Source organism: Anser cygnoides, chromosome 1, assembly GCF_040182565.1.
Source record: "Anser cygnoides isolate HZ-2024a breed goose chromosome 1, Taihu_goose_T2T_genome, whole genome shotgun sequence".
Taxonomy (NCBI): Eukaryota; Metazoa; Chordata; class Aves; order Anseriformes; family Anatidae; genus Anser; species Anser cygnoides.
The window spans coordinates 21692282-21711258 of NC_089873.1; the positions used below are offsets into that span (position 1 = coordinate 21692282).

Consider the following 18977-nt stretch of genomic DNA (forward strand, 5'->3'; position numbering starts at 1 on the left):
AAGCAAAAGCAGTATTGTGAAAATTCTTCCCTGAATGTTTTATCAACCCAGGAAAGAGTTTGAGGCAAATTTGGTTTCACAGTCTGCCTGCCAGCTCTGTTGTACCTGGTTCATAGGTTCATTCTGTAAGGAGTAGTAATATGCCTGAAAATGCCTTAAAATATATTTTGATCATAATTTGGGGCCATGTTGACAACAGATACTCAACATTCATTCATGATCATAGAGCCAGCTAGGAAAGGTGCCCTCCTAGATCTGTTGCTGGAGAACAGATCGGGTCTTGTGGGAGACATGGCAACTGGCGGCCATCTCGGTCATAGTGACCATGAAGTGGTTGAGTTTAGAATTTATGGTGACAGAAGGAAAACTGTCACCAAAACTTCAGCCCTGGATATGGGGAAAGCAGACTTCAGGCTGCTCAGGGAACTAGTCAGCAAGGTCCCCTGGGAAACTGCTTTTGAAGGCATTGGCGTCCATCAGTACTGGTCGGTCTTTAAGCACTGCTTCCTAAAAGCACAAGATCAGGCGATTCCAAAGTATCAGAAGTCAGGCAGGCGGGGCAGAAGGCCGACCTGGCTGACCAGGGATCTTCTACTGGAGCTTAGGCGAAAAAAGAAAGTGTACAGCTGCTGGAAGGAGGGTCAGGCGATGAGGAAGGAATACAGGGATGATGTTCGTGTTTGTAGGGAGAAAATTCGTGTGGCCAAAGCCCAACTAGAGTTGAAGCTGGCCATGTCTGTGGGAGAAAATAAAAAAGGTTTTTTTAGATATGTGAACAGAAAAAGGAGAACCAAAGAAAACATAGGTCCACTACTAGATGGGGAGGGTCTCCTCACAGACAATGACATAGGCAAAGCAGAGACGTTTAACACCTTCTTCGCCTCTGTGTTCAACACTGATGATGGGCTTCGGGACCCAGGGTACCCTGAGCTGGAGGACCATGACGGTGGGAATGACAAACTCCCAACCGACCCTGAACGTGTGCGGGAATTGCTGCTCCACCTGGATCCGTACAAGTCCATGGGTCTGGATGGGATTCATCCCAGGGTGCTTAAAGAGCTGGCTGACGTCATCGCAGGACCTCTCTCAATTATTTTTCAACGATCTTGAGAATCTGGAGAGGTCCCTGTAGACTGGAAGCTGGCAAATGTTGTGCCAGTTTTCAAGAAGGGTAAGAAAGAAGACCCTAGCAATTACAGGCCTGTCAGTCTCACGTCAGTGCCTGGTAAAATTATGGAGAGGATGATCCTTGAAGTTATTGAAGCGCACCTGGGGGACAATGCAGTCATTGGTCCCAGCCAACATGGGTTCATGAGGGGTAGGTCCTGCCTAACAAATTTGATTTCTTTTTATGATAAGATCAACCATCTAGTCAATCAAGGGAAACCAGCTGATGTGATCTTTTTGGACTTCAGCAAGGCTTTTGACAGGGTTTCCCATAGGATCCTACTGGACAAAATGTCCAGCATACAGCTAAACAAAAACATCATGCGATGGGTGAGCAATTGGCTGACGGGCAGGGCTCAAAGGCTTGTGGTAAATGGGGCCACATCTGGCTTGCAGATGGTCACTAGTGGGGTCCCTCAAGGCTCCATTTTAAGACCAGTCCTCTTCAATGTTTTTATAAATGATTTGGATGTAGGACTAGAAGGTGTTCTGAGCAAATTTGCCGACGACACCAAACTTGGAGGAGTTGTGGACTTGGATGAGGGTGGAAAGGCCTTGCAGAGAGATCTGGACAGATTGGAGAGCTGGGCAATCACCAACCACATGGAGTTTAACAAGAGCAAGTGCCAGGTCCTGCACCTGGGACGGGGCAACCCTGGCTATACGTACAGACTGGGCAATGAGACGCTGGAGAGCAGCCCTGCAGAGAGGGATCTGGGGGTTGTGGTTGACAGCAAGTTGAATATGAGCCAGCAGCGTGCCCTGGCAGCCAGGAGGGCCAACCGTGTCCTGGGATGCATCAAGCACGGCATTGCTAGTCGGTCGAGGGAAGTGATTGTCCCACTCTACGCTGCGCTGGTGCGGCCTCACCTCAAGTACTGTGCGCAGTTCTGGGCACCACAGTACAAAAAGGACATGAAACTGTTGGAGAGTGTCCAGAGGAGGGTGACGAAGATGGTGAAGGGCCTAGAGGGGAAGACATATGAGGAGCGGTTGAGGTCACTTGGCCTGTTCAGCCTGGAGAAGAGGAGGCTGAGGGGGGACCTCATCGCAGTCTACAACTTCCTCGCGAGGGGGAGTGGAGGGGCAGGGGACCTATTCTCCATAAACACCAGTGATAGGACTTGCAGGAACGGTGTTAAGCTGAGGCAGGGGAAGTTTAGGCTGGACATCAGGAAGAGGTTCTTCACTGAGAGGGTGGTTGCACACTGGAACAGGCTCCCCAGGGACGTAGTCACTGCACCAAGCCTGTCTGAATTTAAGAGATTGGACTGTGCACATAGTCACATGGCCTAAACTTTTGGGCAGACCTGTGCGGTGCCAGGAGTAGGACTTGGTGATCCTTATGGGTCCCTTCCAACTCGGGATATTCTATGATTCTATGATTCAAAATGCCTACACTAATGTCAGTGAATGTAAAGTGAAAAAAATTTCCCCCTTTTAAGATATCCTCAGCAGAAAAGCTACTACCTACACTACTATCTAAAGCGAAATTGTTGGAGAGGGCAGAGAAAAAGGAACATGACCATATTCTGAAGTTTCCCTCTATTCAAGCAACTTATGTTGTTTGATCACCATTAAAAACAAGCAAGAGGCTGTATGTTGTCTTACAATACAGTCAGTGGGTTGTCTTAATGCAGTATGGTCTGCAAGAACCAATGCTCAAATAGTAGCCAAAAGGCTAATAAAGATGACAAACCTAGTCAAGTTGTTGTTGTTGTTGTTGTTGTTGTTGTTATTGTTGTTATTATTATTATTATTATTATTATTATTTTATTATTATTATTATTATTTCCTGCCAAGAGGGGATACTCTGCACAAATTCATCGTATTCTACATGGAATTAGAAGGGATCTCTCAGATCACTGGGCCTAGTCCCCTGGTAACTACAGGTGCCACATCACCTAATACCTTTCAAAAACATTTTAAAATAAGACAGGCTTTTGTGTGTACTGCTCCAATGCCAAAGCTTCTCCAGAAGCCCTGTTCTCTGACAACAACAAAACTTTTATTTTTGAAGGCAAACATAATAATGGTTAGTTTGTATTGACTTCTGATTGTGTTTATTACCCTTTCACTTAAATAGATGCTTTCCACCCTGGAATTTACTTCCCATTTATCCACAGCCAGTAAAACATCTTTTCTCAGATTTTGTTTTGCAAGGCCGTAAGAGCCAAACTATTTTATTCTCCTCTAATAAAATAGCGATTCCTTCTTACCATCATCCTCCTCACCATTTATTTCTATTTTAACACGTATTTCCTGAGGCCAGGCAGTTGGACTTAATGATCTTAGAATGTCCCTTCCAGCTGAACTATTCTATTCTATTCTATTCTATTCTATTCTATTCTATTCTATTCTATTCTATTCTATTCTATTCTATTCTATTCTATTCTGTTCTGTTCTGTTCTGTTCTATTCTATTCTATTCTGTTCTATTCTATTCTATTCTATTCTATTCTATTCTGTCCTGTCCTGTCCTATTCCATTCCATTCCACTCCATTCCTCTAATGGGGTGGCCAAAGCCATTGTGCAGTTCTGAAGACAGTTTCTATGAGGGTTTATTCGGTGCCTTGTAAAGTGGTAATGCTCTTTGTCTCAACCAGGAGCACCACGAACATATGGTTATATCTGTAGCCATCCTGCAATACTGACAGGAAGCTGCTTACCCCTTTACATGTAAGTAATCCACTATCAGCTTTTCTTTTGTCCATCAGCTTACCCCACTCAATTTGTGGAAGGAAGATCCTACAAATGTGCTGGGCTTTAAGAGTCCCAAATGATTTCTCATGGCCTCTAGTGAAAAACCGGACAAAGATGATCTCAGTCACCTCCATAAAGATAAGGTCTTTGAGAGGTGGACAGCCACAGCCAAAGTGCTGTGGATCTACGCAGCCTGAGAAATTTGGATAGAAACAGATAAGTTTCAGAGCTCTATCATGAACTCCTCAGCCTTCCAACACATTACCATAATTTCTTACAAAGACTTTCAGATACAGAAGTCATCTGGGGAAAACTTCACAAATGGAAACAACTGAGTATGCTTTAGCTTTTCACAGAGCTATTTTCGTACACAAAGGAGATAATGACTTTGCATTTTACATATCCTTGATGCTGGCGAGAACTGGAACCTCCGAAGGCTTTCCCCATTCTATTTTATTTCATTTTAAGCCATGTTTAAATATCACTGCTGTATTTATCTTACCATATGTAAGGAAACAGAAACCTTTACAGTAAGAGAAAGCACAGGGATAATATAATGGTTCCTGACCCACAAAAAAAAAAAAAAAAAAAAAAAAGTCTTAAATACATCAAGGTCAAGTATGTTGTTAATGTTAAAAAGCATGTTATTAGAAATGGGTGGAAATCAAAAATAATAGGCCAACAGAATACACTTGGAAATTGAATAAAATTGTGAGGTTATTTACCAAGAACTAGAGGAATTATAAGAATTAATATGCTTAATATGAACACTTAGAATTGTTAAGGATTCACAGTTAGTTCTACTGATACACTGTCCCTGAAAGACCTTTTCTCAAAAGGAGCATCTGTATTTGTCTTTTTGTCTTGACGTCATCTGTAATTACTTTCATTGCCAAGGTAAAACTATCTTTCTGGCAAACAAGGTTGTTCTTCAGCTTCTACTGACGCTGTAATCAGATACACATCAATGGCATATAGTGGGATCAGCTAAGAAAACAACTGGACTGTTATCCATGCAGAAAAGAAATAGGCACTAGAAGTTAAGGCAAAGCATTATTTTGGACTACTGTTTTTACAAGACCACCTGGATGTTGCCAGATTTTATTACAGAATGCTAAAAACAAAACATCTCTGAGTCATGACTACATATTATCCAACTCTGAGCAGCAACTTTGTCTGCAAGCATACCAAACTGAACAAAAAACATCCCATCACATGGGTGCAGTGATGAATCTGAGAGGATAAGCACAACTGAGAAGTGGAATGTTAAGCTTAGCCTCAGAACTGGGCTAATTGAGGCCACACATTTTTTGGATAAGAGCAGTTCCATGTCCAACAGCACAAGTTAAATTCTGCCTCTGTTAACACCATGTTGACGTGCTTCCAATTAAACATTGAGCTGGCAATGAACAAACAGGGAAGAAATTATTGGGTTTATTGAAGAATATTGGACAATCCTCAGCAAGGCTTCACAAGGATCTAAGACATAGCATCTTACCAATTTTTGTATGCTGCACCATTTGCCCTTTAACTGGTATACGCAAATGGGCAATGAGCCCACAACTTCTTGTTTGTCAAAACTGAAGGCCAGCATTTCCCTTACAGCCTACCAGTACTTCAGTAATGCAGGAGCATGTGACTAATACAAGACCTTCAGGCCCCTTAGATTTTTGTCCGTTTAACTTCTACTATTCGCGTGTAACAGAGATTTGTGTCTTCAAGACAGCATATACTTCCTCCTGCAATATATTGATGCAGAAGAACTTTGTTCCTATATTTTAACTGGACTTCCCCATATTTTAACTGGACTGCATGTGGCGTATAACTTCACCTGACCATTACTGCAGGACAGAACAAGTGAAAGAGTTGGCAGCACAGAAATTGTATCTCTGGGAACTCTTTGCAGTGGCATGCAATCATCCTATAAGTGAATGTCCAGTCAAAACAGTATTGCTTTGAGGTCTCACAACTGGGAAGAATATTCCTCCCTTGTATTTTGTTTAAGGGAATTGTACGTAAAAATAATGCTGTGATACTAAAAGGGCCTATACACAAGCCAACTGCTTTTAAAATTATTGGACCAAAGGGAGCTATGACAGTCTGAAATAAAAGCTGCCTGATCTATTGTGTGCTTCAACTCCAGGACTAGAAGCAGGATTTGCCTGGAGCAACAGCATGCTTTAGCTTCTTCTTTTTTAAAAAATAAATAAATAAATAAAGTCAAACAGTTTGATTTCATGTTTCCTAAAATATTAATACAAGTTGTTAACAAAACAAAATTGCATACAATAGACAAAGTAAAATTAAAATGCACTTTGAATGCCATACCCTCAGCTGGTATAAATCAGCACCATCGCATACATAGAGTGTCAAAAATTTCAGACCACTCAGCTACTTGAAAGGCAAACTAATGTACCAAATCAGCACCTCCAGTCTAACAATGAGACAGGGACATTCTAACACAGTATTAATGGTTATTTCAATGAATGACTGGAGTTCTCACACAGAGGACGATAAAATGGAATCAAGGAAATTTTGGGTGGAAAAGGTCTCTGAAGGTCACCAAGTTTAGCCTCCTGCTAGAAGCAGTATTATGGCCAATACTAGATCAAGTTAGGCATGAATTTGACCAGTCCTTGAAAAACTCAATGACATAGGTTCCACAACCTCTCCAGATAATTGCTGGTGCCCAGTACTTTGAAGTTAGGACTGTATAATGATCTCTGCTGCCCGGAAGAGGGTACAAGAAAAGTTTAGTACAGATCCCTCAGCAGCACAGACAGGACTGTGACTTGCAGCCACTGGAACCAGTGGGCAGTGAGATTCCATGGAAAAGGAAAAAGAAAAAAAAATAAAAAAAGCAAGAACTGAAGATTATGAAAAGAGACCCCATGGGCTAGATTGGCCCCTCTTGCTGCTGCTGGAGGCAGTGGCTATTTCTTTTGGAAGGCCTTAACATTTTTTATATTCCACCTACTGTCTTCTCATACATCCCAACACTATTCCTCCGCAAAAGAAGCAATATGTTGCAGGCCTGGCTTTCCCATGCTCTGGCATACACAGCAAGGCCCTCACCATTTTGCTCTGGGCAGCTATTCATTTTTCTTGTGCTTAGAGTCAGTTCCAGGAGCAGAACACTGCCCTGAAATACACTGTGGCCTTTATAGATGATAAATGTCATCCTCCTCACATTCACGACTGTGGAAGACTGGTTTTAACTCCAAACCTTTGAAAGTCAGTTAAAATCTTTCCACTCATTTGAATAAACTTTGGATCAGATCCAAATGTGGGAAGAACTTTTTGCCTATAAAACCTTTAGCTCTGCTCATGAGAAAAGTGCCACTAACACCATTTCCAAGTAAGTCAATTTCTCTTTGTGGATTTTACATTACTACTGATAGTGAAATGAAGCAGTGGTTTGCAGTCATTTGCAAAATGAGATTAAGTCAGCTTTGTGTTCCAAATCTAAAAGAGGCTTTAGATACCTGAAACATCATTTAAGCAAGCTGTAATTATTTCAGCCAAACACCATGATCCATAATACCCCATTAATTGCCACCTAACCTTAAAGGCACCTAAGCTTATTAGGCAGCTCTCTTTCAGACCTGAAAGCTCCCTGGATGTTTGGGACTTGGTACCTAGTTCAAGACCGGTACAGAGCAGGAATGACACGTACCTCACGCCAAAGTTATTTGGGATAGCATACATCCACTTGTGAGACAACTATGTCCCCTCAGTGTAGCAGGTGGCTGGAGGAGGTTTAATAGTAACGGAGATCAAATTAACAAAGCTCAAGCCTAGCTTCCCTTTCAGAATGGAAGTGTTAGAGAAGAAAAGCAGAATAAGGGCATGTTCCAGCTGTTATACTCCAGCTGTTCAAGTCCAAACCTCAAGGGGCAGCCACATCCTCCTTAACCTGAAGCTGCTCTAACTCTACACAAGTTATCTTTTTGCCATGCTGCCCAGTAAATGAGAGTTTCCCAGGCCTCCTGTCAAAGCAGTGATACTGTATAGAGATGAAATGAAAGACTGATGGTCTGAAAGAAGGACAGGCAAGAGAGAGTGAAATTTTAAAGTCAAGTGCTTTCAACATTGAAATAGGAGATCTTTTTCTTACTTCAAAGGCTACTTACATTTTATTTTAAGCATTCATCAAGAAAAAAAAAAAAACTTTGGAAGAGTGGGTCTCAGAAGCTACTCTAACTTGTGTGTCTGGGCTCCAGAGAGTGGAGTTAAAACTAACCTTGTGCTTAACTTTTTCCCTTGGCTCACTTGAGGCAGCACCCCGCTGAACATGCAGGTTTCTCATATTGCCCTGACAAATGTTTAATGCTATCTCATGATCTCCATTTAATCTGCATTTAATAACCTAGAGCCATAGGAAAAGAACAGGGTCACAGAATGTGAGAATGTCACACAGATATTATACTGATTTTTATTTTATTTTTTATTTTATTGTATTTGGGGAGGGGGGAGGAGTAGTTCTTAAAAACAAAAATGAGTTTCCTAATCCCTTCCCAACCCTACCAGTGCGGTTCACAAAGTTATATCAAAATTTAGAACAAGAAAGCAGACTTGGCAATATTCCTTGTAAAAGTTTCAAGACTTTGGAGGCCATATGTCAGGCCTGAGACACACTTCAAAGTCATGGAGAGAAACAAAGGAGCACATGCTTCTGTTGGTTGCAGCTCTCATAAAAATGGTGTTTCTCCCTCTTGTCCTTAGACAAAGATTTTTTTTAAATTGAAATAAGCTTAGAAATACTCCTGATTACAGCTCTTAGTGCTAAGTATTTTTAAATGTTGATTTTGTTTTTATTCTAGCCTTAGCTTGTTATGCTGTTGTGTAAGGATGTAAGGCCATGCAAATGATCCCTCGGGCCATACTGGAAGCAGTGGTATAGTCTAAGACGGCAGTCCTGACAGGCCACTGCATTCCTCCTTGGTGCCATATCATCAGTTAAGGAACTGCTTCCGTTAAGACTTCACGATAAAGATGATAAAATCATCATGATAGGATCATAGAATGGCTTGGGTTGGAAGGGACCTTAAAGATCATCTAATTCCAACCTACCTGCCATGGGCAAGGATGCCACCCACTAGGTCAGGTTGCCCGAAGCCCCATCCAACCTGGCCTTGAACACCTCCAGGGATGGGGCATCCACAGCTTCTCTGGGCAACCTGTGCCAGTGCCTCACCACCCTCTGAGTGAAGAATTTCCTCCTAACCTCTAATCTAAATCTCTCTTCTTTTAGTTTAAACCCATTCCCCCTTTACCTGTCATTATCTGGCTCTGTAAAAAGTCACTCTCCATCTTTTTTATAAGCCTCCTTTAAGTACTGAAAGGCCACAATGAGGTGTCCCCCAGAGACTTCTCTTCTGTACGCTGCACATCCCCAGCTCTCTGAGCCTTTCTTCATAGGACAGCTCCTCCAGCCCTCTGATCATATTCGTGACCCTCATCTGGACCTGTTTGAACAGGTCCACATTCTTCTCGTGCTGGGGGCCCCGGACCTGAATGCAGTACAGATGGAGCCTCACAAGGGCAGAGCAGAGCTCCCTTGACCTGCTGGTCACTCCTCTGTTGATGCAGCCCAGGATGCAGTTGGCCTTCTGGGCTGCAAGCACACACTGCTGGCTCATGTTGAGCTTTTTGTCTACCAGAACCCCCAAGTCCTTCTCTGCAGGGCTGCTCTCAATGAGTTCTCCACCTAGAGAACTCATGTCTGTGATTGTCCTAACCCAGGTGTAGCACCTTGCACTTGGCCTTGTTGAACCTCATTAGGTTCACACAGGCCCACTCCTCAAGTTTGTCCATGTCCCTTTGGATGGCATCCAAGATATATGAGTAGTTATAATTGTGCTTGCTTTTCTTTCTCTAGCCACAGCAGAGAGAGAAAAGTTGTCTTACTGCATGTAGATGAGAAACTTTTTTTTCTTCTTTTCAGCTGTACACTTGAAAATCTTGGAGAGAAAGGATTTATTCCCTAAATATTAATATTTGGATTTTTATGGCATGTGAAATTCTTAATCCTACATCAGAAACCTATACCAGAACCCCTGCATATATGCCTCTCTTGTCAGGAGCAACAAAAGCCAAAAAAATATTCCCCTGAAACTGTGTGAGTACAGGAAAATAAAAAATTAAAAAATAAATCAAAATTTGCTGTGTAGAAAAGCTCTAATGAAAATATCTATACTATGAATTTTAGTTGCGATATCTGAAGTTCGAGATAACTAATATAGGAGCTAGTTATAAATAAATTTGGAGATTCTAAGGAAGAATAAATCTTATAAAATATAAAATAATAAGTAATCACTTTAAAAGTCATTACATAGCCTATTTCTCTTTTAACTGTTAATTCATAATTTTGAGGGAAGGGGGGTTAAAAAAACCTAAGGGATAATCATCTAGTTTAGGTTTATCTTGTGTATCTTCACATACTGTAGTTGCTAAAGTTAGCACAGGTCCAATTAAAGGTGGCAGAGGTCCAAAAGAAGTGGTTCCAAAGAGGCAGGATTCCACCACCTTTACAACAGCCACATTGTTTCACCTGACTCTCCTGATCGCACAGTTGTCCCTAGAGGCAGCAATAATTCCTGGGCGCGGCCTCAGTTTAATAATCCCATCGGTGTTCAGTACCTTCATACGTTGCTTCACTCTATGTCTCATTTTTAATGAGAGCCCTTACTCACTAAAAACCACCTATGCCACACATTCTCCTAAAAAATATACGTGTTTTTTTTTTCCAAAGTGGATGAGAAAAATAAACTACAGAGGCAAACTGAGTGCTAACACTGATGTGATCACACTCTATAAAGTTATTACGCTATATCCTATAGAAAAATAATATATGAAAAACTAGGGGGAAAAAATAAAAGAACTCATGCTACTGACCAAAACTTAGCATGAAACTTGATACTCTAATGAGAACTGCTAAAATGAAAGAAAAAAACTATAAACAGGGAAAATTACAATACAATAATATCAACATTTAAAAAGCAATGCAGAAACCTGTCATTGCAGTCATGGAAGGAAGAACAGCAGGTCAGGAAGATGAGGAAGTGGGAAAAAGATCAAGGAAGTTTGCATATTTAGGAATGAAAGGGGAAAACAAAACTGAAGACAGTGAAATGTATTAACTGCAATAAATTCTATTTCCTCAATGTTTTTCCAAGAAAAGACAATGAATGTACACCTAGCACCATACAATGGTGTTTATATGATTCATACTTTCTGAAAATATGCAGGCAAGTAGAGGCAACTCCAAGACCATCAGTTTTCCAGAAGTGATTGAAATTTACCACACATATTCAAAGCAACAAGGCTGAGACACTTTTCTGCAGGAGATAGAGCCACAGATCATTTGCTAAGTAAAACTTAAACTCTGCTCATTTTTGCACAGACACTTCTTGAATGAAAGTGTAGGTTCTATACAGTTTTCCAGTAAGTTGGAACTTTCCCATACTTTGCATACCAAAAGGGCAGCATATGCAATACAGTAAGGCAAGTCTTTGGCTCCGTTGACTGTTCCAAAGCAGCAGTAAGTTAAATATGACTTGAAAGACTATCTTTAGATCAAAAAAGAGGAAATTACACATAAAAGCAGAGATATTAAGGTTAGAAAAGAACTCAAGATGCCATCTACTCTAAGTTTCTGCCTTAGGAGGAATTATTTTTATCTGAGACATATCTGAGAGATATTCTCCAAGCATGTGTGGAGATCTCTATAAACTCTGCAGGCAATCTATTCTAGTGCTCAGCATCATTATTTACTGTGACTTTCCAGCTCATTCATGACTTCTGAAAATTCTGGCCCAGTAAATTCATGTATCTGTGAAGGCAGGGTCAGGGTTGTGACGTGTCCATATCACATCTGAGTATAAATGAATTTACTGGTTCTGGAATCATTCCTAGCCAAGTATACTAATTCCTAGCCAGAGCTACTCTGGAACCTCCTCTGTAACAAACTACTCCTTGGGAACATTTTCCAGTTTGTGTTTTATTTACACTTTTTATGAAGGCAGATAACTATGGTTTTCAAAAAGCAACAAGTAAATGTTAACAAAGAAAAATATTTTCCTGAAAGTACAAAAACTATATCTATGAAGATGATCAAAAGGCTGGAGACCCCATCCCATGAGGAAAGACTGAGGTAGTTAGGTCAGCCGAGGAGAAAAGAGGGCTCATGGAGGACCTCAACACACTATTCCAGTACTTAAAGGATGCTTACACAGAGGACAGAGGCTCTCTCTTCACAAGGAGCCACACGTAGAAGACAAGGGGCAACACATACAGACTTTACCAGGAAAGGTTTTATCTTGATATAAGAAAGATTTCACAGTGAGAACAACCAGTCACTGCAACAGCCTCCCCAGGGACATGATGAGTCCCCATCAGTGAAGGTTTTCAATTTGCAATTGGACAGAGTACTAGGTGATCTCATTTAGGCTCCCTTTCCCAAAGAATTGACCTGATGATCTTTCAAGGTTCCTGCCAGCCTGGGCTGTTCTATGATCCTATGACTGATCAGTGCCAAAGCTGATGTATAAAACATATGCAGCTCATGGGGATGATGGTAACATAGTACATATAACTTTAAATGTGTTCCTGGTTTTTACAGCTGGGTAGCCACAGCATTGCACCTGGGAATTCATGGTTCCCAAAAATCAAATGATTTTTAGTCAGGGATAGAAACATTGGACCTCCTTAGGTCCAAGTTACCTACCTATCTGGGACTGAGGCCCAACTCCTCAATGCTGAGGCAAACACCAAACAGACAGGAGACTATCCAAAACTATCCTTAGAAATAAATTCTTTAAAACATCTTCTTGTTCTTTCTCATTTTTGATCACTCCTGATTCTTCCACAAGCACAGGCATTCTGGCAAGAGTAGGAGAATGAGACTGTATAAATCAATGTGACAAAGTAGTAGGTACAGCATTGCCAGCTTCAGCAGATGTACAAATTAAGCCAATTCTAGACCTTTCTGCAAGAATTCCAGCAAGGTAACACCACCTGGCCTAGTACAAATTATTACCTCTCTCTGCACAATTTTTCCTGCTTAAGTTGTCTCCTTCCCTGGAGATATTCAAAAGCCACTTGGACATGGTCCTGGGCAACCTCCTCTAGGTAACTCTGCTTGAGCAGAGGGTTGGACAAGATGACCTCCAGAAATCCCTCCTTATCTCAGCCATTCTGTGATTTTGTGATTAGAAGGTACAGTTTAGACCAAGTTACAAGTAGCTTTCCAACTGCAAAGCAGTCATTCAACAAGCAATATTACGCAGATGTGGAAAGCGCTTGCTCCTGAATTTCAATATTCCCCATTGAAATTTGAGTCCGAATGAAGCTGAAGCATATATTCCCTCCCTAAGCCCAGGGCTCAAATATATTCATGAGCTAGAATTCCCTGCCAATAATAAAGGTCAGCTGCTCCCATCTTCTGCTGAGCTTGGATAATTTATTTATTTATTTATTTCTACCTCCTGGTACAGGTACTGATTGCACACACTTGTGTTGATGTCTGATGGTGATGAAGCTTCTAGCACTGCCTTGTGTTTGAACTTCAGGACACCTTGTAAAGTCCAGTGCCAACATCAGCTGACTTTGAGTCCCCAACTTTAATAACTATCTGTAGTGCCTTGGCTTTTGGTACTCCAGTGGCTCATTTCTTTCCAGACCTTGCAACCTTTTTCCAGAGTTCTTGAGGAAGGCGGAAGTGGGAAAGAAAAAACAAGAACTACTATTGCATTTTTTGCAAGTCCTGAATTGCAGAGCTTTCTCCATCTCCATCTCTCCTGAAAGAAGTGGTGGTAAATGCTGTAACTGAGAAATATTGGAGAGCTCAAGTTTTTGTACGTATCTGTTACTGGCTGTTTTCTTAGTTGGGGGTGAGGAAATGGGGTGGCAACCAATGAATGGCATACGACACAGCAGGAAACATGAAAGCAGTGTGTCTCATGTCATTGCCAAGCTATTTTTGACCATGTAAAACAAAGACCAAGAGATAAATCACCTAAACTTGCTAAACTGCAACTCTCCTGACAACCAGCAGAAAAGACAAGCCGGGATACCTAAGCAAATGGGCTAATATCACTCCAATACAGTGACTCAAGATGATTGAGCCCCTTAAGTATGACTGCTTTGACTAATGAAAACTTAACACTTAATTATAGTATTCAAAGCACTTAATTAAAACCTGTAATTAAGACATATCACACAGGAAGGTCAGCACTATTTTCTACTCGTGAAAACTGGAGAGGTGAAATTACTTGAATAGGCCCACACAAGTAAGTCAATGACAGGCAGGGATGCAAAACACAGGCTTTCTATTTAGGGTATGCTCCCACAGATTGCACTGCACTACTGCAAACTTTAGCAGAGGATATGCTTTACATTTTTATGCATTTCCTCCAGTCATTAGGTATATCTTGGCATACACAAAAAAGCCTGTGGTAAACCATCTTCCCTTCCTGGGACTTCACAGTGGTATCTCCCTCACTTGGTCGCTCTGAGAAAAACAGGTCTCTGATCTTGATCTCCATTTACCATGTCTAAAAACAGTTTTTCAAACAGATTTTAGAGAAAAACTGAATTATGTCACCTAGATTCTCATGTGCATTGTTTAAAGTCTTGGGATTACTTTTAAAATACAAATTGCTTACCATGATAAAGAAAATGAATGCCAATTTATGTTAGCTGAGTTAGCAGCCTGAGAGCTGTATTGTAACACTGGTTTTGCAATGTGTAGTATTCAGTCAGAATGGTCTGATCCATGGCATAAATATCCAGTCAAGAAACACTACACACTTCATCTATGAGCAGGCAGCAGCTATATCAAGAATTTGCTGCCAATAATCTTTATAATTGCAGGGGAATACCACATTCAGTTTAGGGTTTTCTTCTTTATTCACAGACTTTGGAAATGCTACTGCATTTAATGGCAGACAATACAAATACTATTTCATAGTTTTCTGGAAAGGTTTGGGGTTTTTTTTGTTGTTTTTCTTTTGTTTTTTAATGTAGCGCACTTGATCTTTACCAGCTGTTGAGTCAAATTTGGCGTAGGCCTGTTTCTTTCTGTACAGTCTGCAAACAATGTGGATTGTAAAATGAGTAGGGCACAAACCCAATTTCAATTGCAGTATGGGATTCCCCTATGCTTTTACAGGGAAGCATGGTTGATAACTCTATTTGCTATTGGATGAGGCCTGGAGACCAAGCCCATTGTAGTCAACCTTTGAATACCAGAATATCATACATGCTCTAAAGCCAAGCCACTAAAATAAGGAAGGAGAAAAAAAGACATAGTACATGATGAAAGCGTGGTGTTTCCTTTGCTGTCATTCAATCCACAATTGTATATTTTCATGCTGTTTAAATTGCCATGTGATACCTGCATAAACATCCAATGATCTTTTGTTTTCTCCTTTTCTGTACTGGATAGGAGTAAAGTAATTTGTGGTATAGTAATGAAACCTGGATATCTTATAAGCCAATGCAAAGATGTCTTGCTGAATACTCCTGGTAAACGAAGAATGATTCATTGAGTTGTAATAGGATCCAAAATCTAAACAGTTGAGTGTGAAGGTTTTATTAGGTCACATACCTCAAAACAGTTATGTCACTATTTCCCTGTTATGTACAACTAATGCTTTACTTTGCTAAGTACAAGAAGTTGCTTACAAATACTCAAGGGGCACAGTCACCTTAAAATCTAGTCTGATGATCAAACTCAACATTTTCAGTTACTAAACGTGCTCAAAATCCCTCCGGCAATACCTACAGATTGAAAAATGCAGAAAAATCCAAAAGTTTTTAATTCCCCTATTGTTTTATGAAGAACCATACAACCTCAGTATTGACTCTGCAGAAGAGAAACTCACTATATAGAGTTACAGGAAAACTTCATAAAGGAAGAAAAAAACCCTGTAACATACACTTATAAAAACAGTAGTTACAGAAAACTTCTGATGGCTTTAAAATTACAATATCTCACTATCTCATTAAGTAAAATTGCTAGAAAAGGCAATTCCTTTGACTCTAAATTCTCTAACTTGTGACCTGATATGCTAGAACAGAAGGCAGCAGACATATATTGTGCATACACTGAGAGATAAGTTGTAACCTCTGGTTGGTGCCCCTGTAAAGAACATTTAGTTGTGAATTATGAAGGTAAACTGCTCCCTTTTAAAGCAACTCAGGTAGGAATGGGACTGAGGCCATAGGATTGTGATGGGTTATGTAGGAAAACTGAGGTTACTTCCAATGGAAAAGGAAGGAGTTTTCTTTAAGAACCTAGTCATGAGACTTTAACATTCATGTGGCTAAAATGCTTTGCATTGGATTGAAAATCCTAAGCTGGCAGTAATTTGCCCTGTTGAGATCATTATTGTTTCCAGTGAGAAAACATTTTTGTCTTAAAAAGTCATTAATGCATTCAAGATTCTACTGAATACATCTAGCAGAAACATTACATACAGAACATAAACTGAATTCTGTCTTTTACGATCAGAAATGACATTGATACTTCATTCTATTATACTGGAAATAATGCATTTCCCCTGAAAATTTAAAACAACAACAACAAAGTCTTTCTTACTTATCCAGCCTTCAGTGTCGGAAAAGTAAGACAGTATCTTGAAAGCAAAGAAAGGGATCCAGTCTCCCTAACCTCAGAACTCTGCCAACATCTTAGGCAACTCGTGAATCAGTCTTCCTAACATACATACCTAAGACACAATAGAGAAATGTGCCTTTCAAGGTCCACAGAGGTGAAACCTGTCCCCTAGACTGGATCCCACCTTAGAAGTTGTTCTTGCATTTTACATTCTGAGTCTGAGATTTAAGCACTCTCTGGAGAAATAAATTAGAAAGGTAAATGAGATCTATTTTAAATACCCATTTAGCAGACCAAGGAGACCCATTGCAAGGTGAATAAATTACTTAAAATGCTTGTGTTCTTGCACTCATAAACTTAAGTACATAACTGTTGCTGAAAAGTGCTCAGGTACATCTAGAGATTAATCTCTTATTACTATATGTTATTATTTTAAAATTATTATTTAAGTGGGGAGAGACTGCAGAATTTGAATTCAGAAATATAAGACAACTTTTCAAATATTTTTTCCCCTCAACTCTAGTATTTTATAAGCATCTTTATTCCTGATACATTTTAGGATACACATGAAATATAGAATAAAATGCTATAACATACTAACAATATCTGGGTAATACCACCACATGTAGACGAAGTTTAATAAGTCTCAGTTGCCTGTCCTAGGGGCTGCATAATACTGTGACATTTTCAAGCAGGACTCTGTACATACAGCCAAACTCTCTCATGCTATGAATTCCTCTTCTCCAAAGTAACTACATACTTATCATCCCCTATTCAGACTGAAAATATCAGACACCCTATCCTTTTAATCTTATTTTTTATTTATTTTCCAATATTTTCTCTTGAACGTCCAGAATACCAACAGAAGCAAAATATCTCTATACTGCCCCTTTGTGGGGATATTTGGAAACATCCAAAATTCAAAGCAATTAAAGAGATGGTATGGCTCACACTCCACTTTTATGCACATACATAAGCAATTAAATTTAATAGTCCAGTTACATTCATTCCACAAAATGAAAAACAGGTTTTACTCTTTCTCAAGCTTAATTCATTTATTCACAAAAAAGTCAGTGTTTCCTATATTCCTAACATAATGAGCAATTTCTGAAACCTCCCGTTCCTCCCTGTCATCTATTTGGCACCACTACTTATTGTAAAAACTTAATCTTCAAAGTACTTCATATAAACTAAATCATTTTCATTACTGTTTTTCAAATACAAAAGACAGATTTTAAAAGGTACTAACAACAACAGCAGCTGGAAATAGTGTGAAATGCATTTTCTTATTCCCTTACAACAGTCATCTTTGCCACTTTGTATACTTAATTGAGAATGACAGGAATATAAATCAAATGGTCAGGATAGTTGAAATACTTTTTCAATTTCTGCTTTCTTGCTCTGTTTACAATTATTTTAGCAGCATACAACTATTATATTAAGAGATAGCAAATAGGAACAAGTAAGAGATTACCTGAGAACATGAAAGTCCACATTCTTCAATCCTGGGAATAATTTGACAATCAGAATTCCACAAAAGAATTATTAGAAGAATCTGAACATGAATATTTATCATCCTAAATTGAAAAAAAAAAATCAAAACCTCAGAAGAAGTCTTCTACTCTGACAATTCTCTCTCTCATGCCAAAACTTTAGTAAGAATTTTAGTCCCTCCCACAGCACCTCTGAGCTCCTCCCTTTAAAACTCTGCAAAGACAGAAAATTGCTAGTTGTGGGAAATAAAAATCATGTTCAACTCATTTCTTGTGTTCCTTAATGAAAAATGGGAAATATGAATTTCCGACAATCACAATAAAAGCCTTTTTCTTCTGGTTTTCATCATGACTGATTTGGATGAGTTTTAGTAAAATTCTTTTTTTTTTTTTTGTAAATTCCATCTATAAATGGGAATTTTGTTTCCAGCAGTGATGCAGCAGACAGGTTCACTGAAATCCACATGCATTATTGTGTTTGTTTATCTTCCTGGTTTTCTAATGAACCAAATAAAAATAAAATAAATAAATAAAAAAAAAATAAAGATAGAAATAGAAATAGAAATAAAAAAAAATTAAATGCATCTGTGTTGAGGTCGGTATTCTTGGAAGATTGGTTTCTTGTTTGTCATCAACAAGAAAACCAGCTCCTTTATCCTAGAAATCTGTTGTGATTTTTTTTTATTATTATTGTTATTTGATTTTATCAACTGAAGCCTCTTGTTCTATCTCCATTCTCTATTCTATCTCCAGTTTTTGGATTTTCATCATACTTGGGAAGTACAGTGCTTTGCCAAAAAAGCTGAATGCCTCCAGCTCTGAAAGCAAGGTATGAGGGCTACAGCACCTCAACACTACTTAGATCAGGAATGCATTTCTTGGAGCTACCTTACACAGTACCAATCACAAGGAAGAAGTATTCTGAAAACAACACGCTCTAGTTCACATAGAGGCTACATGGTATGTTATGTGGAGCAGGGAAGAACTCCTCC

At 39.6% G+C, this 18977-nt stretch overlaps 1 protein-coding gene across 2 annotated transcripts in view; it reads right to left on the reverse strand.

The window, feature by feature from the left end:
• Positions 1 to 18173, reverse strand: part of IL17REL (interleukin 17 receptor E like) — a 51884-nt gene extending 33711 nt beyond the window's left edge. Inside the window, exon 1 of one of the 2 annotated variants that reach the window (XM_013188408.3) lies at positions 17967 to 18173. In XM_013188408.3, the coding sequence (XP_013043862.3) occupies positions 17967 to 18068 (102 nt within the window). In that variant the 5' untranslated portion in view covers positions 18069 to 18173. The remainder of the gene's footprint in view (positions 1 to 17966) is intronic. The other variant, XM_013188409.3, reaches the window with a different exon arrangement.
• Positions 18174 to 18977: the final 804 nt, after the last annotated feature.